The sequence below is a fragment of the Neovison vison genome, chromosome 1 (genome assembly GCF_020171115.1).
Source record: "Neovison vison isolate M4711 chromosome 1, ASM_NN_V1, whole genome shotgun sequence".
NCBI lineage: Eukaryota > Metazoa > Chordata > Mammalia > Carnivora > Mustelidae > Neogale > Neogale vison.
Genome location: NC_058091.1, coordinates 267,289,764 through 267,314,875, shown reverse-complemented (window position 1 = coordinate 267,314,875; position 25,112 = coordinate 267,289,764). Strand labels below are relative to the sequence as shown.

Below are 25,112 nucleotides of genomic sequence, written 5' to 3'. Positions count from 1 at the left end.
ACAAATCATTTGCTAAAGCCACCTATACCACCATTATCTTAGCACCTGCCTGCACTGCCAGACCCAGGCATCCACCAAGTGAAAATCCCGTCTTAATATAAGGTACACTCTAATGTAACTAGAAATTTGCAAAACTAGCTATTCCTAGATCAAAGTCTTCTCTTCCTAAGGTTATGTATAATATCACACGTTCCCATTAATTACCTTGTCAGGAAAAGGAAAAGAAGCCTCTCCCGTGATGCAGGTTGATCTCGAGTACTGAAATAGGAGTAAATCTGAAGAGCAAATAAGACGAGCCAGAAAACCATGAAAAGTACAGGAACTACGAGCTGATTCCACAGGGACATTCCCAAAGCTAGAAGGCCATATACCTCTACTACCTGAATAAGAAAATGAGATAGGAAAACATCTTCTATCATTTCAATAAACACTTTTAAACACAAAAGAGTTTAAAGTACTTAAAGAGAGAAGTTAAATTGCTTTTCTTTCACTGTAAGATTGTTTCAATTAAATTCCTTTAAAGTTAGCTCTGTACATACAGTTAGTACATTCTCTAAAATTCACTGATTTTGCGTTCTTATTAACACTTGCACACACTCATCAAATGACAACCATAAACTGCCCTTACAGTTCAGAGTAAAGTTACTTTCAAAGTAAAACTACATCAAAGGTAGGTTGAGTAGACTTTGTAAACTTACTCATCTCTAAATCAAAATGATCCAGACTACCATAAATGAAGCAATAGTGTGTGAATGGCTAGAAAAAGGGGCAATGTAAAAGTAAGAATTTTTCCGGGTGTATTCAAGAAATGTCACAGGGGAGAAACAGATCAACAGAAGACAGAATAAACACTGGAGTTTACTCCACTGGAGATAGTTAGCAAGTCTTTTCCCCCAGACAGATCAATTCCCCTTGCTACTCCTGTGTATTTATCAAACAACTTCTCAATTTATTTGATTTGCTTAGTGCATTAACACCAGGAAAAAAGGTACAACTAAAAAAAGGTTTATTAATCTACTAATCAGTAAATTAGCTTTCCAGTTTGTAAAACAATCTCTTATGTGATTAATTAGGAGAAATTAGTTTTCATAATCTGATTAAACCTATGAGCATACATGTAACCAAGTTTCTAGAGTTACTATGCCAGGGACTAGACCCTGGTAACACAACAGGGTTCTGCAAGGCAAGCTACACTCTAACCTACATAGCCAAATCATCTTGCCAGAACTCTCAACAGGATACCACAATGTTTCAATAAAATACAACTATCTTAAATTAAAATACATGGACTTCAGGTTTTTCTGATTTCTAATTAACACCTATTTCTAGGTAGATCTAGATCTTTTTATTAAGTTAAAATGCAATGACCTAGGTTAATCCAAACTTAAATTTTTGATCTATAAACCAAATGCTTTCTCTAAAATCCAGTCAAGATTAACTTCTATTTTTTCCCTACTAGAAAATATTGAAAGAAAAAGCAAGTTATCCAACTAGTTGCAAAATTATTATTAGCAGCAAATTGATCATTGAGAGGTAGAGGGCACCTTTTCTCCTTTCCATTCAAGGAAAAGATGACTAAAAAGCCTGATAGTTTCCATTCCTTACCTATCCAATCCTTTCCAAGTTGTGGATTTCATAACCTAGAATTTATTTTCAACTATGACATCTACTGATGCATGAATCTTAAAGCAACAAAAAGGTAAACAGGACATTGAGAAATGAGGGCTCTGTCCTTATAATGATTAAATAAACAGTATACAATTAATGATTACTGATTGTCTTCTGTTTCCCACAAACTAGGGTAGATTGATTTCAAAGAAAAAAATACATATTTTAGTCATTCTTACTCTGAATACAACTATAACCATTCCTCAAGAAAAAGCTCTTCATTGAGTATGAAAACAACTTCCTCTTCTCTGAAAGACCTACCTTCAAGAAAATTGCTCAAGATAATCATTACATAAGATGAACAAAGAAGGCGAATCAGCCTAAAGCCAAGAGTTCAGGGAAATTTTTCTGGGAAATCTGCCCTGGAGCACAACAACAAAAAAACCCACTTCTCTCAGTAGTTTCAGTTTATCAATCTGAGAGCCTCCTGTACTTTAAGGTCATATACACACAGTCAAAATGTAGAAAAGAATGTCCATTTTAGCACTCTTTATATATCAATGTCAGCTTTAATATCTATTTTACATACTTATACTTATCATTAAGTCAAACAGAAATACTTATCTATTGTTTCTATCTGGGGATAATCTGTTTTAGAGCAAAGGCTAAAAAAGTAGGAAAAGTAGATGCATATCCTGTTGGCAAAATCAGTATATCTAAACAAAATCCATCACATGATAGCCCAGAACTACTTAACTTCTCAGTTTACATAAACTGGCAAATACAAGGAAAAAAACCTGTAATCACAGTAGGACTTTAAACAGAAGAAAATACAAATTTTTACCTCTAGGTTTTCAATTCTGTATTATTTTCATCTTCACTGTAATGGTTAACACAGACTAAATATTGTCTGCTGCACTGAACTCATTTAAATCTACAGCAGCCCTACAAGTTAAGTAGGACTCTTCCTATTAGTTCCATTTTACTGAATAAGCCAACTTAAGTGATTACCCATCATCCCCAGGCTACACAGCTAGTAAACAGTAGAGCCAGAGTAAAAACCCAGACACTCTGCTTCCACAAATTCACTTTACTTCACTGCCTCTCTGCAGAACACTTCTTCATAATCGCAGATGCTCCTAATTAGGTTGAAAACAGTTGCTACTTAGAAACTGTCTAACAGAACGTTACCATGACCACCACTGTGAAATGAACTAAATCTTTAATAGAACTAATTTTTATGTAGAATTTTATCTAGCTGTCTGTGGTTGTCAGTCTTACCTGAACCAATTCTCTGTATGCAGACTTAGCAAGGTTATAAGGTACTAAAAGATTAGACCCAAGAAAGTAGAGAACTTCCAATCCAGTAAAAATCATAGCAAATTTGTTGATGATAACAATTGTTTCCAGAGGGACAAGGCAGAGTCGTGCTAGCAGGGGAAGCATGTGAGCTGAAAAGAGCCAAATCTGCTTCGTTTTCATGACGCAGGAGCATAAAGTACACACCACCAACTGACCTAAAATGGGGAGAACATATTTAAGATTTGGTATCCGCAAAATAAAAACAAAAGACACTGCTAAGAAAATGATGACACAGCTGTTGAAGAAGTCTAATTAAGATCTCTTAGTTAATAACTTAAATCAAATTTTTACCTCACCTGACCAAAATTACATGTTCACATGTTCTGTCACTTTTGAGCATCAACTCCCTAGCTAGGTACTGATATGAAAAAAGCAGCATAAATATCCACTGGTCTTCACCACATTTTGGATGACATATATAATACAGAAAAAGGCTTTTTTAACATCTAACTAAATATTATAATTATTCAGTTACTACTGTTTATATACAGCTCTTTTTACAAGGGTCCTCAATATTTAACTGTCCTGGTCTATAGGTGATAGCATAAAATTCCAGAGATACAGTTACTTCTCTAAGATCACCCTCCAACAAAACTCATTCTGAGATTTTCAAGCTTTAACTGCTTTTACAGGACTATGCAAGCCCTCTTTCTAAATGACTCAATAATGAAAGTCAACACTAAAAAATTCAAGCAACAAATTCTTCCCAGAGGATTATGTATGATCATTATGGAAGAGTTAGAAAATACAGAGAAATAAAAACAGGAAAAATATTCAATGTCTTATAATCCTATCACACAAAAATAGCTTGTTAATACCTTTGGTCCATTAAACGAAGCACTGCATAGAGAGCCTTAGCATTGTATCTGAAACCTAGGTATGCTCAATAAAAATTAGTATTTGGGGGCACCTGGGTGGCAGAGGTGGTTGAGTGTCTGACTCTTGGTTTCAGATCAGGTCACGATCTCAGGGTTGTGAGATCAAGCTCCGGCACCTGGCTCCACGCTCAGTGCGGAGCTGGCTTGAAATTGGCTCTCCCTCTCCATCTGCCCCTCCTGCTCATGTAAGTTTGCTCGCTTACTCTCTCAAATAAATAAATATTTTTTAAAAATCAGTTATTCATACTGTTACCCTTTTCAGATTTATTCTATGCATGTGAACATACAAAAATGTTTTCTAAGAGATTACAGTGTATGTACGATTTTACAATCAGTTTTTTTCAGGTAATACATATAATGCATGTATGTCTTTCTCTATACCAGGAAGTATACATACATGGTTGTTTTTAGTTGTATGGTTTATTATACTAAATCCATATGACACAGTACTAACATATGGCTGTTGATTCCCCCTTGTTATTCTTTTCAATGATCTACTCTGATGACAGTACCGTACTGTTTGTTCCATTTCACTCACTAGACAAACCTCCATAGATCCCTTTAGAATTTCGTGAAAATTCCTGAACCTGTTATCTGCCAGATTAACTTGAGAATCATTGAGTCAATTTCTCTTCCTTCTTGCCAATGAAAAGCAAAACAATGCTCTGAGATTTTAGTTTTGTGTTCAGTCTATATTACTACTAAAAGGATATAAAAATGGGGGCGCCTGGGTGGCTCAGTGGGTTAAAGCCTCTGCCTTCGGCTCAGGTCATGATCCTGGGGTCCTGGGATTGAGCCTCACATCAGGCTCTCTGCTCAGCAGCGAGCCTGCCTACCCACCCTCACTCTGCCTGCCTCTCTGCCTACCTGTAATCTCTGTCAAATAAATAAATAAAATCTTAAAAAAAAAAAAAAAGAATACAAAAATGGCATCCATTTTTACACAAAGCTGAACATTTATTAAAAATCTACCATGTTGTAAAAAAAAAAAAAATCTACCATGTTGTAACATGTGGTATTTTCTTCCACAAAGTATTAATCTTAGCCTTTAAAGAGCTGATATTTAAATAATGTGAAAAATAGCCATAAAGGCATAAAAGGAGGAAAACCCATATTACTAAAAACAAACAAAAACAAAAAGCAGAGGAGAGGCCATCAACTGAATTAGGAGAACATTTTAAAGAACAGAGAATGAAGAGATGGCAGGCAATTAACTTTACCAGCCACTACTCTTTCCCACACCCTAGAAGGAAGACAAAAGCCTACACCTTGAAGAGAACAAGAACAGGTTCCTGGACACCAAAGCAAAAGTAAGATGCCCATATGAAAAGAGGGGATTAACACAAAAGCCTGCACCCTGAAAATAAGATCTCTCTAGATATCCAAGCACTGCTGCCATGTTTATTGTCACACATTCCAGTCACTAACAACAGCCTCCCCTACAAGGGACAGACAGAAAGATTCCTTTTCCGGGAAGATGATCAAGTCCAAGTAAAAACACATACAAATACTCAAAACCAGCCAATTCCACTTGAACATCAACTGTGAAACATGCCAGTTGGTAAATCTAAAGATTCCAATCAACAACTTAACTTGCTTTAATACAAATGATCAGTCAAGGACTCCTAGGTATTTAAGTAAAACTTATGCTTTAATCAGCCTCAGTGAGGCCTAGGCATCAGGATTTATAAATCCTTGTTTAATATAACCAGGTGTTTCAAATCCAAGTTTGAGAACCACTATTATCCCATGACACACAAAGACCAAAACAAACAGAAGAAAGATCTCAGGGGAAATGGATAATTCAAGGAATCAAAGAAAGCTTCAAATAGATAAATGATATATCTAAGAAATAAAAAGGCTGTCATAGTAAAAAGAAGCATTCAACAAAAACAAGTTCCTGGATATTAAAAATATAAAACAAAAAAGGTACAACAAAAGGGATGGAAGATAAAGTTGGGAAACCTCAGAAAGTAAAACAAAAGACAGAGAGAGAGGAAGGAAAACAGAATAGTAAGGAAATTAGGGAGTCAATGTAGGAGGAACATTATCCAGTTGACAGAATTTCCAGAGAAGAACAAAAGAGGTAATAGCAGGGAAGATATGATTGTGACTTAGAAAGGAGAAAGGCCTCTGGAGAATTGATACAGGACTGTGGAGAGGAGTGGTGCAGGAGAGAGCCAATTTTCATCACAAAATTGTGGTAGGTCTTGGCTTTTAAAAATAAGTGTATTTCTTTGATTAAAAAATTAGCAAAAACTCGAGGCGCCTAAGTGGCTCAATGGGTTAAGCCTCTGCCTTCGGCTCAGGTCATGATCTCAGGGTACTGGAATCAAGCCCCACACTGGAGTCTCTGCTGAGGAGGGAGCCTGTCGTACCCCCCACCCCACCCCACCACCTGCCTCTCCGCCTACTTGTGATCTCTGTCAAATAAATAAATAAAATCTTTAAAAAAAAAATTAGCAAAAACTCGAAAAGAAAGTACTTGGAGGAAATGCTTTTAACATTAGGAATGATTAGGAATTTTTACGCTGGCGTATCTTATTTCTCTCACTGTACTCATAGCTAATATTTAAATTTCCTTGTTCAGCATGATGTAAACTTCCTCTATACTCCGAAAATTCCCCTAAGTCTATGCCAGCACATTCAGTACTCAACTCTGGGGTTACATACAGCCTTCATTTATCTTCTTTCATAGAAGAATATGACTCATAGGCTAGGATCCTCTATAAGAGAAGACCACTCCTCCTCCTATTTAGGTGAAAAAAAAAGGAGTGGAAATCTTTCCTGCAGCAACAGAAGAACTGGAAGCTGTTTAAGTTGATGAGCCTATTCCAATCAGCAATTCTGAATAAATCAAAATCACAAAGTAAGCTCTTAATGTCAGGATTCCACTATTAGAAATAGCTCCAAGAAGTCTACAACTCTAAGAAATGATGGCGTATCAATATTACTCAGTTTTTCATTAAAAGTTCATTAATGAAATGGAAAAAATGAGTAGAAAGTACTTACTTATGGATTTTATTTCCAATTAACTGAATCTTAATTGAGTAAACAGAGGATCATAGCCACTGATAGGAAAATTTAAGGAGATGTTTCAAATTTATACTATATTGAATCCATCACAGAATAAAAAATAATACTTGACAAACTTTCTGACCTAGCAAATATAGCTGACATCTAAACAATTCAAGGGTTGGGGGGCCAACAAGCTGCACAGTTGAAGAAAACACCTGCATAACTTTTGGCTCCCCCAAAACTTAACTGCTAACATAGCCTATTGTTGACTGGAATTCTTACCAGTAACATAACAGTCAATTAATACACATTTTGTATTTTATATGTAATACATACTGTACTTTTACAATAATGCAGGCTAAGGAAAAGAAAATATTATTTTAAAAAAATCATAAGGAAAAGCAAATACATTAACAGGACTGGATTTTAAGTGAATGACCCACGTGTTCAAACCTGTGTTGTTAAAAAGGGTCAGCTGTATTTTCACACTTGAATGTTACCACTATTGAATATACCAACTCCTAGGATACAGTCATAAAGCAGCATTTTTTTTCTCTTATTGTCTTTTAAAATCCACTCTGTGAAGACTAGTGTTCCCCTGTCCCTAAGGCAAGTCCTGTAATTTTTCTCATCTAGCTGAGGTTACAGTCTCAACTGAACAATAGCCAATACTCTGAAACTGATTTAAAGTTGAGGCTTTTCCCTTAATCCACAGCTCAGGCCTCCTACAGGGCTAAAGACTGAAAACCCACAATTGTGAGAGAGGTGGGAAGGTTATGACAGGCTTTGTCTTCTTTCTCTAACAGCACCATTGCCCACTCTTCCTGACTTATCCAGGGTTGAAGCATGTAGGGAAGAGAAGAGAGAAGTAGGAAATTCTTACTTGCCTATGCTCTTACAATGATAGGGTGTGGGTGCACATGAAGCTGGAGCATAAAAAAATCGCCTTGGGGCACCTGTGTGGCTCAGTCAGTTAAGCTCTGACTCCTGATTTCTACTCAGGTCATGATCTCAGGGTCATGAGATCAAGAGCCCTGCGCTGGGCTCTGCACCCGTCATGGAACCTGCTTAGATTAAGATTCTCTCTCCCTCTGCCCCTCCACTCACTCCCCATACGTACTGCCCCCCCGACTTAAAAAATTTTTTTTAACTCCTTGCCTTTTCTCCTGTGCATTTGTGTGGGTTCTTCTGAGATTGTTCCCACCACTGTGGCTCTCCTAACCTTACTGCTTGTTATATACCCTCCGTTTTCAGTTCTTGTCTTAACTCCTGAAAATTCAATCCCCATTGAAGTCTTCTTATTCTTCTGAAGGCTCTCTTAGAAGGACCTAAAAAAATCCCATGGACTCTTGGGGGCCCTTTTCTAGTTCACAGGAAACTAATACCGTTTGCCCACATACATTAGAACAAGAGAACTCCACAAGACATTTTCACTACATCCACAGTCAGAAAATTCAAGAGCCAGACAGCCCAATGCTGGCATTGATATCTTATTAGAATTATATTATGAGCCACATTTTTAATTTTTAACCTTCTGGTAGCCTCATTTTATAAAAAAATAAAACAACAACAACAAAAAACCAGGTGGAATTAACAATATATTTTATTAAACCTAATATACCCCAAATATTACCATATAAACATTTAACATACATTAAAAACTTAACAAGACATTTTGCAACCTTTTTTATACGAAGTCTTAGAAATTGGGTGTATTAGACTTACAGCGTATCTTAATTTGGATTAGCCACATTTCAATAGCTACATGTAGCTAATTTTAGATGGCGCAGCTTGAGATTTTACAGGCTGGGTCAGACACCAGTTCACAGTATCCCCCCTAAGCCACAGAAGACATGTGACTCTCCAAATAGTCTACTGCTGAATTCTTGACATGTGAATGGTTGGGGAGCTATTTCAGAGAAAAGAGCTCTCTACAGAAATCTTCCTTTTCTAATATTCAACCTTTTATCATCCTCTAGATGGATGAGTTTAAGAGTCACAAAATAGGTTTTCTCTCACTTCCTTTTTTGCAATTGTCACATAGGTAGGGTCACTTTGGACTGTATCTACATTGTTTGGGGTTATTAGCCAACATGCCTATTTTTAACATTGTGCTACCTAAGTACTTCAATCATGTCTCAAGTTCTTGATGTTTCTGGCAATTTATTTTTGACCACAGTGATGGCTTTCAATAACAATAACTTTAAAACATTATATATTTAATTTTAATCTCACAAAGTAATAACCAGCTTTATTAACCTTCCAAATAGTTAAAATATCATTAAAAAACACAAACACCTATAGATTATGTATGATTTTAAGCATGTAAAGACAGTAAAACTAGCTGATCCCCACCTATACTTTTAATTCTTTTATAATACTTACCGATTAAGGCTGTGGTAAACCGATTCATGGAGAGAGGTTCTAAATACATTGGTCCTTCATAGGCAGACTCCAGTTCACTCCTGACATAGTCCCTAAATAAGTAAAATGGTAAAAATGTTTTAGATACACTCCAAGCACATACGGAAAAGAAAAGCTAAAGTACAGTATTCTTATAAAAAGCATAGTATTATGTTAATGACATCTCTCTCCGTATGTATACTGAGAAAAAAATTAGGTATAAAGAATTATGTAAGGATGGACTTCATTTCGTTCTTCTATGCACTGGATCGGAATTTACCAAAAGTGAATTTTATGATGCAGAAAAGACAGCCAAAGCACTACATTATGGGATTTTCTTTCTTCCCAAGGCCTTATTAAATAACTATTCCCAGTAAAAAAAAAAACAAAACAAAACACTGAGACACCATCCCTCAACCCTACTGCTTAACTGATAATACTACATCAATATTATTACATCAAATTTCCCCTCTTTTGGCTCCCTTCCACCATCCTGCCCATCTTATTTTCCCCAAAGTTTTATTCCCACTTGTACTTAGTTACAAGTAAATCACAAACTAGTTAGAAAACTGGCTCACAGCAGAACAATCCTTAAAAACTGTCACTTTTGACTCTTTGAAGAATCTATAATTAGGTTTATAACATGTAAGAAAGCTAAGATTTATTTTGAAACAAATTTTTTTAAAAGATTTTTAAAAATTTATTTATTTGACAGAGAGAGAGAGATCACAAGTAGGCAGGCAGGCACAGAGAGTGGGAAAGCAGGCCTCCTGCTGAGCAAGGAGCCCAATGCCGAGCTCGATCCCAAGACCCTGAGATCATGACCGGGCTGAAGGCAGATGCCCAACCATCTGAGCCACCCAGGCGCCGCATTTTGTAATAAATTTTAAATCACATCTACTATTTCTTTTAAAATTGAATTCATTTAACATGTGAGTACTGAGAAATAAGATATAAGTAGGAAAGAGCCTTTACAAACAGAAAACAGAACTTCCAGTCCACATCCAGGAAGCACAGGAAAGAAAAACTTAATTTACTGTCAGTAAGCTAAGTAGTAACACAAGAAGATTATGGTCTTAAGTTCCTGACAACAGATAAGGAAATTTGTGTAAAAAAATTCTCTTCTTCAATTACTGAATGTTTTGTTCATTGTACTTAAAACAGTTTGAATGTTTCCAGTATATCTGAACAAACCCATGGCTGTATTTACTTTTTTCATGAAATTACTTCCTATTAGGCAATCAAGTTGAAATCCTTTAGGGTAGCACAGCCAAATAAGACATGACCCTTACATAATCTGCAAGGAGAGTACTGCCAAAAAAAAAAATCAAAATTAAAAACTAAAATATATTTTATGAATGGAAGTAGTTTGGGAGACAATTATAAAAAATCAATAATGGACCTAGATTCATGGGTGATTTGGCAATTCTCTATCATTCTTTGATGACTATTTATAGCAAATAATAAATCAATAGTCTCTTTTTACTGAAATTCTCAAGAACAATGATTTTAATGCAGTGGTACATTATTACCATTTTACAAATATAATATTTGTAATGCAGTGGTTGTCAATCAGGGGTGATTTTGACCCTGACGCAATGTCTGGAGACATTTTTAGTTGTCACAATTTAGAAGGGCTGGGGGCTGCTGTGAGCGCCCAGATTAAGAGTGCTGCCACACCATTCTACAGTGCATAAGACAGCCCCACAACAAAGGACTACCCAGTCCAGACGTCAGTGGTTGAAACTCTGTGAGAGGCATAAATGCTATATATGCAAATTACATATGCATATCTGATTACTACATTACTAGGTAACTATCAATGAGAATTTATCATATTTTACAAAGTTTGGGGACAGAAAACTGAAGAATTGAGAGAATTATAAAATATAAATTAAAATACACATAAAAATAGCACTTAACATTCATGAAGTCTTTGAAAATACTATTAAAGAAAGGAATCTATATTTGAAAGAGCTCTAACCTGAGTCCTAGGCCTCTAAAGCCAAATAATTTCTTTGTGGCCACAGCAGATCCCTCTCCAATAGGTCCAATTACAAAGAGGGAAAACCCACAAAGACAAAAAGCAGATTGATGCTTGCCAGGGGCTGGGGGATAGGAAAATGGAAAGGACAAATAACAGGTACTGAGTTTTACCATGGGGTGATGAAAATAATCCAGAATTAGATAATGGTGATGGTTGCATGACATTACGAATTTAATATATACCAATGAATTGTTCACTTGAATTTTATGTCAATTCAATAAAAGGGCAATAGGAGTACCTACAAAAGCTCTACTTCTCTCTCTCAGGAAGAGCCGAAAGTTGCTCCCAAAGGGCTCAGTCCCCAGGAGATCTCTCAAGTGGGGTGGGGGAGGGAAGAGAAATCGCAGAGTTGGGTTCCTTGACATATCTTCTCTCCCTTGTTTTGCTTTTGTCATCATATTAGTGATGTTTTATATATAACACAGCAAACACTATTCACAATTTCTTATTGCTGAAACATTTAACTGTTTTGTATTGTTTCCTACTATAGTTTACCTTTTTTTACAGCTTCTTTGCCTTTTAAGAATTCTAACTTCACATAATGAAATTTGTAAGGAAAATTAACATTCTCTATACTTGTTCTTTTAACCTCAAAAAGAATTTACTGTATACATAATATGTTGCTAGCACACTGCTACTCTCTGGGAACACTACGAAAGACAAGAGAGACACAATCCTGTCAGCCATGGACTTTAACAAACCAGAAGGAAAAACAAACATCAAACATACTATTTAATCTAATAATTAATTACAGTTGTGATAAATGCTATAAAAAGAGAATGATTTTCTTTTTAATTCTTTTTCGGTATCCATACTTCATGACTTTGTGATTTGACATGATTATAGGGACACTAAGGGGGATGTGCCTTCCAGAAAAATAACCAACCTTCAGGACCTAATGACAACACCATGGTATTAAGCAGCTTCCTCCCACTAGCTCTCTGTGGTGCAATCCTCTAGAACCCTAAGAATAGCTCTCCTCAATGCTGCAACCTCCCCTATTAATGTGCGACCTGAGCCACTGAACCAATAGAAATTAACAACTTCTCTAGACAACTTAGACCCTTTCTTCTTTGTTCAACTCCTCTCTATCAAGACGGTCCTTCAAAATCCTCCCTGTTTGGCTGACTCACCAGTAAGCCCCACCTCAGCAAAGAGGGCCAGGCCCAGAAAGCCTGTAATCTCTCTTTGGGCCAGCTGAGCTAGGCTTGCCAGAGCCAGGGCAGTGGCTTCAGTGAGGGCTGAACACTGGTCTCAGAAGGAACAATGAGCTGTCCCTTCTGAAAGAAGAATCTGGACTGCATCACAAACTGTATGGAAGAACTAAAACACGGATCAATGTTTGAACAAAGATCTCTATATCTAAGTTATGAACGACTTCACAGCTCCCCACACTGAGAACGAAAACTTGATTACTCAAGTGTCTCAACAGAGTGGGTCACTCACAATGTAAATAAGACAGTAAGCCAAATAAGAAGGATCCAGAGAAGGTATTATGCAAAATTCCGTGAGTCATTTTAGGCCAAAAATTAATCTGATGCAATAGCCATGAAATTCTAATTTTTAAAAAAATTTAACAATTCTTTTAAGACTGAATCAGATGAGGGCGGCTGGGTGGCTCAATGGGTTGAGCCTCTGCCTTCGGCTCAGGTCGTGATCCCAGGGTCCGGGAATCAAGCCCCACAACGGGCTCTCTGCTCAGCAGGGAGCCGGCTTCCTCCTCTCTATCTGCCTGCCTCTCTGCCTACTTGTAGTCTCTGTCTGTCAATTAAAAAAAAAATACTGAATCAGATGAAATGTTCAAAAGCAGTATTTGATTTTTCAATTTAGATTTTTTTAAAGCTGTTTAAAAGGTTTTTTTTGTTGTTGTTGTTGTTTTTTAAATCTAGAACATTTAAATAGTAAAATATATTAGACTGGTCAGAATCAAGAATCCCTGCCATCTACTTATAACTGAAAAAAAATCCTTCCTTTCTTAGAACTTTTTTCATTTGTGCTATTTGTGCAATACGACAATCAACCCCAAGCACTAATAAACTAAACACTGAAAATCTACTTCTCTGATCCCCTGTGCTAGCCTATTCTCCAGTGACTAAAACTGTTTGGGGGCATAAGAATGTTTGAGATACATGAAAAGGGCCTCAAGGATAGCTTGCAATTAGAAAAATTCTTGCTATAAGGAGAAGCATACAAATTACAAAAAAAAAAAAAAAAAAGTAACAACAACAAAATCTAGAAGCTTACCAAAACTCACCAACTGACCCTATAACAATCTCTTAAGGAACCTAACAACCTAGAACAATTTGTACATTCTGGCCACTTAATGCTTTCACACTGTTAATTCCAGAGAAACCTAATCTACTTTTAAATTAAGCCGTGAGCTCTCAAAGCTTTCTTATGCAATATGTGCAAACAAAAGGCACTGCAATTTAAGGGATTCCAGATACTGAGATGTTCTAACACTGGGTTTGAGTATCTACTATACCATAAACAATGTGCTAGTAATTGTTCATTTACTTATACTGTTCTTTCTTAGCTTTTTTGTGCCCCCCTACAGAAATATTTAGTGTCTGGAGCAGATAATGTTCAAAAGAAGAAAATATATAAAACACTGAAATGGGTCAATTTTATTCCTGTCAAAATTAAAAGCTGGGTATAGAATGATAAAATTCATTTATATCATTTATTAACAGCAGTGGTTCTCAAAAGAGGAAAATCTTGTTCCTCAGGTAAGCATATTTGACAATTAGGGATACTCTGTGGTTTTACAACTGCTGGAGAGGGTGTGCGCTGTGATCTAGGGAGCAGAGGCACCAACATACTATAATACACAAGACTGTCCCCAGAGCAAAGCATGACTTGGCCCGAAATGCTAATAGTCCTGTAACAGAGAAACCTTCAATGAGACAAACTTTCATGAAATGGGGAGCTTATTATCTCTATTTTACATACAAATAACTTTTGGGGAAGTTTTACATTTGAAATCCTACTTACATACCAGAGACCAGGATGAAAAGGAGTTTACTTTCAATCTTAATGAAACCCAGGGTCTCCTAATTCAACTTACACACATACAAAACAGACATATTAGTTCATAAATCTAACAATAAAACAAGGAATTTAAGAATATTGGAGCTTAGGGGCGCCTGGGTGACTCAGTTGGTTAAGCGCCTGCCTTTGGCTCAGGTCATGATCCTTGAGTCGAGGCCCGCATCGTCCTCCATAGGGACTTCCTGCCTGGCAGGGAGTCTGCTTCTCCCTCTGACCCTCCCCCTTCTCATGCTCTCTCTCTCTCTCATTCTCTCTCTCAAATAAACAAAATCTTTAAAAAATAATTTTAAAAAAGAATACTAGAGCTTAAAAATTTTAGAGAAAAACACACAACTGTGATATAAATCAAGACCATACCCCCATAGGAAAGGTCATGTCAGTTGTCAAGTTTTTCTTTTTTCTCCTATAGTTCTGGATAGTCTCAATTTTAAAGTAGGATTGATCCTGGAAAATATATTCCTTACATTACTCAAAATGAAAAACACGTTTAGTAATTTTAAGAGTTAAGAAACCTGAAACATAGAAAATAAAATATTAAATGTTCATACTACATCAACTGAGGTCACAGATTTTCTAAAGTTTAATTCCTCTGAACTATAAGCAATATCCATTCTAGACATATTCTAAACAAGTTTTTATTCACTTAAGGGTAACCAGCTTCATTATCTGAGTACGTGACTTTTTTTTTTTTTTTTTTAAGATCTATTTATTTGAGTGGAGGAAGGAGCAGAAGGAGAGGGAGAAGCAGACTCAGTGCACTAAGGAGGGAGCCCGATGTGGGGCTGGATCCCAGAACCCTGGGATAACGGCCTGAGCCAAAGGCAGATGTTTAACCAACTGAGCCACCCAGGTGCCCCTATTTGAGTACATGCTTTAAGGGAAAAGAGAAACCCAGCTTTTCAAGAGCTTATGAAATTTTCAATTTGCAATAACTTTTTATATAGCCAGTTTCTGAAGTACCAAATAAATTACTTAAATAATTAATTACTTAATTAGCCAAATACTGATTTTCCTTCTTAGTACCATACTACACTCTGCCTTGATTTAACTAGACTGAATGGTGAAAAATATCTGTAAATCATATAACTGATAAAGGACTTCTATCTAGAATTGAGATGTATTACAACCCAATAATAAAAAAAGACAATCCAATTAAACAATTGGCAAAGGATCTGAATAAACATTTCTCTAAAAAGATTTATAATGAACACATGAAAAAATGCTTAGTATCATTAGCCAACAGTGAAGTGCAAATCAAAACCAGATGAAATACCATGTCACACTTACTATGATGGCTATACTAACAAAGACAGATTTTAACAAGTGTTGGCACGGATATGGAGAAACTGAACCTTCATACATTGTTGGTAAAAATAGTACGACTTTGGAAAATAGAATGGCAGGGGCACCTGGCTGGCTTAGCAGGTAGAGCATGCAACTCTTGATCTTGAGGTTGTAGGTTGGAGCTGGTATAGAGATTAAAAACAAAATCTTAAAAAAAAAAAAAAAGAGGAAGATAAAATAGTACCGCAGTTCCTCAAAAGGTTAAACACAGATACCATATGATCCAGCAATTTCACCTTAAAGTATATGCCTAAGAAAAAACAGTATACAAAACCTACCCATAATGTTCACAGCACTACTCAAATTAGCCAAAAAGTGTAAAGAACCTATGTCCATCAATAAATAGATGAACAAAATGTGGTATATTCATATAACAGAATATGATTTGGACAGAAAAAGTACTGATACATTCTACAACATGGATGAACCTTAAAAACATGTTAAGTGATAGAAGCCAAGGCATAAGACCACATACTGTGTCTATGTGAAATGTCCCCAATAGGCCAATCCATAGAGTCAGAAAATAGACTAACCATTGTCTAGGCTTGAGGGGAAGAAGATTAATGGAAAATGGGGAGTGACCACGGATGGGTGCAGGGTTTCTTTTTGGAGTGATGAAAATGTTCTAAAATCAATCATAGTGATGGTTTCCATCGTTCTGTGAACATACTAAAACCATTGAGCTGTAGAGCTGTATCCTTTAAATAGGTATGTAAATTTTATCTCATTAAAACTTATTTAAAAAAAAAAGCTGTTATAACTTTATAGTTATAAAGTTGCCACATGAAATCTGAACCATTACATTTTTAAAAACTAAAAACTTCAGCCTTAGAATTTCATAATTAGTATTTCCTTAGTACTTCATAAATGTAATACATTCAAGCCTCAATATTTATAAATGTGACATATTATGAATAATTTAAGAATACATCCTTGTTTATCAAGACTAATCTAGCACAGGGCTCAGCAAACGATGGCCTGCTGCTTGCTTTGTATTGCCCAAGTGCTAAGTATGGTTTTAACATTTTTAAGTGGTTTAAAAAAAGCCAAAGAATAATAATATTTTATGATGTGGAAATTTTATGAAATTCAAACTTCAGTGTCCGTAAATAAATAAAGTTTTGTTAGAACACACACACACACACACAAAAAAGAATACATCCTTGCTAAACTTGAGACAGCACCATATACTATACAGCATAATAAAATTCTAAAACATGCTTAGAATTTAGAAAATTCTAAAACATCTTGAAATTTGTTAGTTTAATAACAAAACTAACTCCATAAAATGGGCATTGTCTTTCTTTACATTTTCAAAAAAGCAACTTACCAAAGTAACATACTGACTAAGTAGTGAAACTAGTTCATACCCAGTCTGAATCTAAAACTCATTTTCTTTCCCTTAACAATGTGCCTCCCTATGAAGAATACGCTAACAATCAGAAAACTTACATTCAGGTTCAAGTCTGAGATTGTTCCTTCCCAGCTATTTGCCCACTTTGGTTTTTTCTTCTATAAACCCAAAAGGATTATTAATATGGATCAAAATGAGATTAAAAACGGGAAGTATTTTTGTATACTGTAAAATTTTATTATAATTCTTTTTACTTAAAAAAAATTGATTTTCTAATAAAAATAAACTTTAAACATTAGAAGAAACATTCCTATAAAATTAAAAATCAAAAGTTAAAACTTCCACCAGAATTTTTTTGTCCCATGAAGATTACAGGTCTTCATTTGTGACATAGTCAGGGTTCTCTTTTTCCTTACATAACACAAGTTTGACCTCTAAAAAAGTCTGGATGGTAATACTATATATAAAAACAGAGCTACATGTTTTTCAGTCATCACTACACCATTAAACCACATGGAAACCAAAAAAGCATGAGGGAGAGGGCAGGATCATTGTTTTCTCACCCAGAATTATAATAAAAGCAACAATTTTCATACCTCTATCTTCAAGTTTAGGATTTTGAAGATTAATCAAAGAAACCACATCAACTCTAAAGGGCTATCATTATATAGTGGTACCATGAAATACTCTGATTTAAAGTCATTTTTAAAAGAATGCTCATAAAACACTGCTGCTCAATAAAAACAAAACATAAGAATGTCGGGCGCCTGGGTGGCTCAGTGGGTTAAGCCACTGCCTTCGGCTCAGGTCATGATCTCAGGGTCCTGGGATCGAGTCCCGCATCGGGCTCTCTGCTCAGCAGGGAGCCTGCTTCCCTCTCTCTCTCTCTCTCTCTCTGCCTGCCTCTCCATCTACTTGTGATTTCTCTCTGTCAAATAAATAAATAAAATCTTTAAAAAAAAAAAAAAAAAACATAAGAATGTCAGTTAAAATTCACTGAGCACAGAGGGAGCACTCTTGATTTTCTCAAGAGGCCGCAGGATCAAGCCCCATGGCAGGCTCCGTGCTCTGCGTGCAGTCGGCTTGTCCCTTTCCTTCCCCCTCTGCTCCTCCACCTGTTTGCTCACTCGAGCTCTTGCTCTCTAAAAAAAAAAAAAATGACTGAGCACTACACCCCCAAAAACAAGTAGTCCAACTAAAAAAATGGGCAAAAGACACAAACAGTCATTTCTCAAAGATGACATACAGATAGCCAATAGACACATGAAAAAATGCTCAGCTTCACTCATCAGCAGGGGAAAAAAAATCAAAACTACTAGATATCCAATCACACCTGTCAGAATGGCTGAAATCAAAAACACAAGAAACAACAAGGGTTGTCAAGAATGTGGAGAAAAAGGAACCCTCTTGCACTGCTGGTGGGAATGCAAACTGGTGCAGCCAATGCGGAAGACGGTATAGAGGTTCCTCAAAAATTTAAAAATAGGGAAGCCAGGGTGGCTCAGTCATTAGACGTGTGCCTCCAGCTCAGGTCATGATCCCAGGGTCCTGGGATCAAGCACGGCATCAGGCTCCCTCCTTGGCGGGAAGCCTGCTTCTCCCTCTCCCACTCTCCCTGCTTGTGTTCCCTCTCTCGCTGTGTATCTCTGTCAAATAAATAAAATCTTTAAAAAAATAAAATTTAAAAATAGAACTACCCTACAATCCAGTAATCACACTACTGGGTATTCACAGTAGGCTACAAAGACACTAATTCAAAAGGATATATGCACCCCTATGTTTACTGCAGCATTATTTACAAAAGCCAAATTGCAGAAGCAGCCCAAGTGTCTACTGATGGATGAATGGATAAAGGAGATGTGGTGCGTGCGCGCGCGCACACACACACACACACACACACACACAGGAATATTATCCAGCCATAAAAAAAGAATGAAATCTTGCCGTCTGCAATATGGATAGAGCTAGAGAGTATGATGCTAAGCAAAACAGAGAAAGACAGATACCATATGGTTTCACTCATATGTGGCATTTAAGAAACAAAACAAAAGGGAAAAAAGAGAGCGAGAAGACAAACCAAGAAAGAGACTATAGAAAACAAACTGAAAGTTACCAGAGGGGATGTGGGCAGAGGGAGGGAGAACAGGTGAAACAGGTGATGGGGATTACAGAGTACATTTATCATGAGCACTGAGTACTGTATAGAATTGTTGAATCACTGTACTATACACTTAAACTAATATAACACCGTATATTAAAATTGTATTGGAATTAAAAAACTTCTTTAAAAAAGGAAAAAGATTCACTGAGTACTTACATGTCAAAAATTATGCTAAGAGCTTTATATGCTTTATCTTACTGAATCTTTATAATAGCCCCTTAAGATATTACCACTATTTTACAGGTAAGGAAATTGAGAACTATCTTTCTAGTAAGTGACACTGAGGTTATAAAGTAATAAATAAGGAACATGGTATTTGAAACTCTCCAGTCACCCATCCACTTATCCAAAAGATATGGCACTTATAAGTGGCCAGGCACTCATCTACACACAAAAATGATGAATCAGAAGCATATATACTCTACTGTATTATACTCTACAGACACAATTTTTGCTTAAAAATGAATAAAGATAGAGAAGTATCTCTACCTCTAGAGCTTGAGCTCAGATTCAGAGGTGTTCTGGGAAAGGCCACAGGAAGAGACTATGTAGGGTTTGGGGCTGGTGGTGCTGCAATGGGAAGGACATCATGTTGTCTGTGTTAGTACTAGCCCCTGGACTCCTACTCTAAGCTATGTGGAAAAAGATGCTACAAATCTACTTCATGTTCCCATGAAGGAGTCCAAGACACAAAGACATACTCATGGGACACAAAATTAGAAAACTCCTGTCTTCACTTTAGGGTAAAACGCAGCTCAGTTGAAGCACTGTTAGGATTGTAAGAAATGTAGCACTACCCTGGTAGCTCCAGATTTTGCAACTTTGACACCTGAGGACATACCCTGGGCAAAACAGCAGATGTCAGTGAGCAAAACACCACCTTCCAGTACCATTTTGAGTAGAGGAAATTGACCAGACAGGAAGAGAGGAATGGAATGTGAGACGACTGAGTTTCTACAGAGCACTTTGGCGCTTCTGAGAAATAACTGGGTAAGTATTAAGGAGGATGAAGGTCCTACTTGAACAACAAGAGACGAGAGTCAGTGACTTTTATTATTTTCACTCTTTCATATCCATGAAAGTGGTAAAACCTGGAAGATATTAAAAATAATTGGAAGGAAATGCCAAAATTTTAACAGGTCTGTCTCTGGGTGGTGTAATTTCAATTGACTATAACTGCCTTTAAATTTCTGTATTTCCCAAGTCACCTATAGTGAACAGTGTTATTTTATAATCGGAGAGTAAATACAGTTTCTACATCAACCATTCAATTCTAGTAATATAAAAATGCTATTTTAAGATTTTCAAGTCCATCTGAAAATAAATAAATGGAAAAAAAAAAAAAAGATTTTCAAGTCCACACCAAAATCTGTTTTTCAGACCTCCAGACAGCTACATCTTGTTAAATATGCAAAATAACCATCATTCTTTTTAGGACTGGGAGTATATTTCATTATGGTTATACATTTCAAACAAGATAAAAAAATTAGAAGTGTCTGGATGGCTCAGTCAGTTGAGTGTCTGACTCTTGATTTTGACTAAGGTTATGATCTCAGGGTTGTGAGATCAAGTTCTGCATGGGACACTGCACTGGCTGTGGAGTCTGCTTAAGATTTTCTCCCTCTCCCCTCCCCCCACATTTTACACGTGCACTCTCTTTAAAAAAAAGAAAAGAAAAGAAAAGAAATTATACCCAGCAAATTTATTTCTGCCCATTATATTTACTGTATGGCTTTTAGTTTCCCTGTATTTTAACACTCTGTTCCAAATGAGGAAGCTCATTTTCCCTAGCAGACCACAGTCTTAAAAATTAGGACTAGCAGACCTAAGCTAACACAGTATTAAAAGTTGCAGAACATCTGGGCTATACCATGAACCTCACCAAATAATTTATATAAATCCACTATATACATGGTTGCAACGATTCTCAAGCAGCATAAACTGCCTTCCTAAAATGGTGAAAGTAATCAAGTCCATAATTGCTCAAATGTTCTACAGCTTGTCTTTATAAATTCTTTTCTTAGGGAATTTAGAAAAGCTCATAAGTATCTCTGTAAACATAATCTCAAAGCTTACTTCATGTTAAGATCGTTTTTTAAAAGCAGAAATAAAATTTGAAGCATAACCCCAGGTATTAATTCAATACAAAAATATTTATTTAGGAAACAAATACTAAAAAAACAGTTTGGGATACTTAGCAAAGCTGTAGCTTCTTAACAGTGTTCATGGAACCTATGTTTTCAGTAATGAAAAACTTTAAATTCAGTCATACATTTCAAAAATGAGATCACGTTCTTACCTGGAGATTTGATGCCCAGCATAGAGGAGCAGGGCAGTCAAAAAATATAGGTAAAGCTGAACCAGATGCTGCCTGGGCAAGGTTAATAGCACAACACTTAAAATATATCCTGGAACAGAAATAAAAAGAGATTATAAATAAAATATGATTCTAATTTAGTCTCCCAATTAATCACACTAAAAAAAGAGCTTGAAGTAAATTATTTTACAATTAGGTTTCAACAACTTTGAGTTTTTTACTTCACTACCAAAATAAGTTTAATACAGTAAAAACCGCTATGGATTATCTGTTGAAAATAAAACATTTTTGGGCGCCTGGGTGGCTCAGTGGGTTAAGCTGCTGCCTTCGGCTCAGGTCATGATCTCAGGGTCCTGGGATCGAGTCCCACATCAGGCTCTCTGCTCAGCAGGGAGCCTGCTTCCCCCCCCCTCTCTGCTTGCCTCTCTGCCTACTTGTGATCTCTCTCTGTCAAATAAATAAATAAATAAAATTTTAAAAAATAAAAAAATAATAAAGCATTTTTCATTTTTTGTAGATTATTCTACTTTATAATCAAAACAACACAAAAGGTACAAAAGGACTTCTCTCATGATCTACCCTTCCTATTTGTTCTGTATCAATTCTCTTATTCTCTAGTCCAGAGGAAGAACTGTCCTTAATGTCCCTAATGCTGCTCTTCCACCTGACTCAAGGTCTTACTTTTCCAACTCCTAAACACCCCCTATCTCCTACATCTTCCTTCTCCCTGACACCAATGCTCACCTCTCTTTTCAATGGATGTATAATGCTCTTCCTCCAATCTTGAAGAAAAAGTTCTCTTCGTGCTGATTTTTCCTTTTTCTTTTACCTATTCTCATTCCACAGACAATGTTATAAACTATCTTTACTAGTGCTTCCATTTCCTAGCCATCCACTATTCCCTCTTTATTCTCTACAACCTACAAACTCTACAGAGCCCTGCTTACTAACGTCCACTCTAAAAAACCTCAGCAGTCAACTGCTTACTTGTCAAATCTAAAACATCCTGCTTATCCTTGTCCCAGCACCTCAAGCAGCCACCCTCAAAACTGGCTCCTTGGATTTTCTTTAAACCTCCAAATTCTCCCCTCCACTTTCTTTTTACTCCCCCAAATGAACACAGGAGATTTATTCCCTGAACAACAGCTTTTCTCTCCAAAAAGTATCTAACTCAAAGAATTTATGTTGTTGCTTCAAATATACTGTTCCAAATGTATGTTATCAACAGTTACTGAGAACCTACCTAGTACACACACACAAAAAGGCATCATTTCTTATTCTAAGACATCTCATATCTCATGATGCCAGACATATACCACTTAAATGTTCTCACATACATGTACAAACTGAGCTCCCCCCTCCTCCCTCAACAGGCTAGCTCAGCCTCTTTTTCTCCTAAATCCCATTCACGCAGACTCAAACCCAAGTTATCTTTTCCGTCACCACCAAGTCTTCCCCATAAGTCTCTCGTGTCACCCATCCTTTCCAGTCCCTATGCCCTACCCAGTGCTCTCTGTAATAGGCAGTGTACCAACTGCCATTCTTCTTGAAATTTCTTTCCATCCTCATTCATCCTGCATTTAAGTACAAAACCAACCCTTTTGTCTAGACAACTCTCTTGTTCTAAAAACCTTCAAAAATTCTTAACTTTTCAGTCTGACACTTTAGGTCTTAGGACATCTGGTTCCAGTCTAATCTTCTCTAACTGTTTTCTACTTATTAATGAGTCTTTATTAGGGCATGGTTATCTCTTCTCAGTACCCAGTGCTCCTCTCATACTTAAAGCTAAGAAATCAATCATGCTTAAAGCTACGGAAACAGGAGCAATATGCTGGAGACTAAAGAGGTAGAATTCAGATTTCTTGCACATCCAAACTTTAAGAACAATCCAACAGAAATTAGAGATAGGTATTTCTATTTGCTTTTAATTTCCTAAAATAATTTTTCCAATTTATTTTGTTAATCCCTATCTCAAAGGACTTCAGAGGTATTTAAAAGGATGTTTCTTACATTAAGCAAGCATGTTCAGTGGTTGTAGCTGAAGGATTCAATCTACTACATGAATCTCTCCTTAAATTTTCTTTTAATGAACTATCATTTTCCTTTCCAGATATTCTTATCTTTCCCTTCTCACGCACATCTCATAAAAAATCCTCTGGACATGGGACGCTTGGGGGGCTCAGTGGGTTAAAGCCTCTGCCTCCTGCTCATGTCATAATCCCAGGGTCCTGGGATCAAGCCCTGCATCAGGCTCTCTGCTGAACAGGGAGCCTGCTTCCCCCTCTCTCTCTGACTGCCCCTCTGCCTACTTGTCATCTCTGTCAAATAAATAAATAAAATCTTAAGAGAAAAAAAAAGATCCTCTAGACCGAACATATTGATTTATTCAATCTTTCAATTATCCAGTCACTCAACCAATTATTACATGTAAAGTATGACCCATATACATTCCTAGACATGGAAGATCAAAGAATAAAGTAATCATAGTCTAGTGCAAAAATAAACATGAACAGAAGTGTGTTACAATAAACAAATATTAGAAGGGCTGTGGTTGATTAAATGATTAAGTATGACCTGGACCTAGAAGGGTGAATGGATCTTTACCAGGCTAAGAAAAAGCAGCAGCATTCTTGGAAAAGAGAATAGCAGGCATGAAAACCATTAAAAAAATAAAGGATATTTTCAGAAAACAATTAACTCTGTAGGTTACACTAGAGTTTCATGTAAATAAAATAAAAAAGTACTGGCAGATGATCTAACAGAACTGGTGACTAACACTTCAGTAACGTACACAATAATAAAGGAGTGCAGACTAGGCCATCAGTTCTCAGATCCTTTGGATACACTATAGGTGAGGTAAGAATACAAAAAACAGGGCACCTGGGTGGCTCAATTGGTTAAGCCACTGCCTTAGGCTCAGATCAGGATCCAGGAATCCCAGGATTCAGTCCCACATCTGACTCCCTGATCAGCAGGGGGTCTGCTTTTCCCTCTGACCCACCCCCCTCTCATGATCTCTCATTCACTCTCTTTCAAATAAATAAATAAATAAAATCTTAAAAAAAAAAAAAGACAAAAACCAAAACAACAAAAATGCTATGCCTCACCTATACCCCCATTTCGTATTCCAGTGGAAAAATAACTGTGATAACAACAAAATATATCACACGAGGAGTTTCTTAAGCAATGATGAATTCTGCTAAACCAAGAATATGAATTAGTTATATGAACTACAACATGTATGTAATCTAGCTACTTGAAAAATAAATGCCAAAACTACAGCTGACACAAATATGCATCACTAGTCACTCTTCAACAAACTCTACTGATAATGATGAAGCTAATGCAACAGTAATTTACAATTAAAACCCAAGACCAGCAGCACTTAAAAATGATGACCTACCTAAAGTAACATTAATTAATGTTTCTAACACCATGTATGAATTTCTGCTATTTATGGATGATTTTAGTAGTGAGGAAAAAAACTGAGGACCTGAAATAAATCAGCAACTTTGGTATGGAGTTGGTAGGGTCAGCTATAAGATATTTAAATAAGTCTTAGTGGAGAT

General features: G+C 36.4%; 1 protein-coding gene across 2 annotated transcripts in view; it reads right to left on the bottom strand.

Moving 5' to 3' along the window:
• RNF145 (ring finger protein 145) overlaps nt 1-25,112 on the bottom strand; it is a 55,264-nt gene that overhangs the window by 18,612 nt on the left and 11,540 nt on the right. For both annotated transcript variants that reach the window (XM_044230396.1, XM_044230404.1), the window contains 4 exons: nt 21,526-21,634; nt 9,252-9,343; nt 2,890-3,125; nt 205-380 (listed from right to left, as the gene is read on the bottom strand). In XM_044230396.1, the coding sequence (XP_044086331.1) occupies nt 205-380; nt 2,890-3,125; nt 9,252-9,343; nt 21,526-21,634 (613 nt within the window). The remainder of the gene's footprint in view (nt 1-204; nt 381-2,889; nt 3,126-9,251; nt 9,344-21,525; nt 21,635-25,112) is intronic.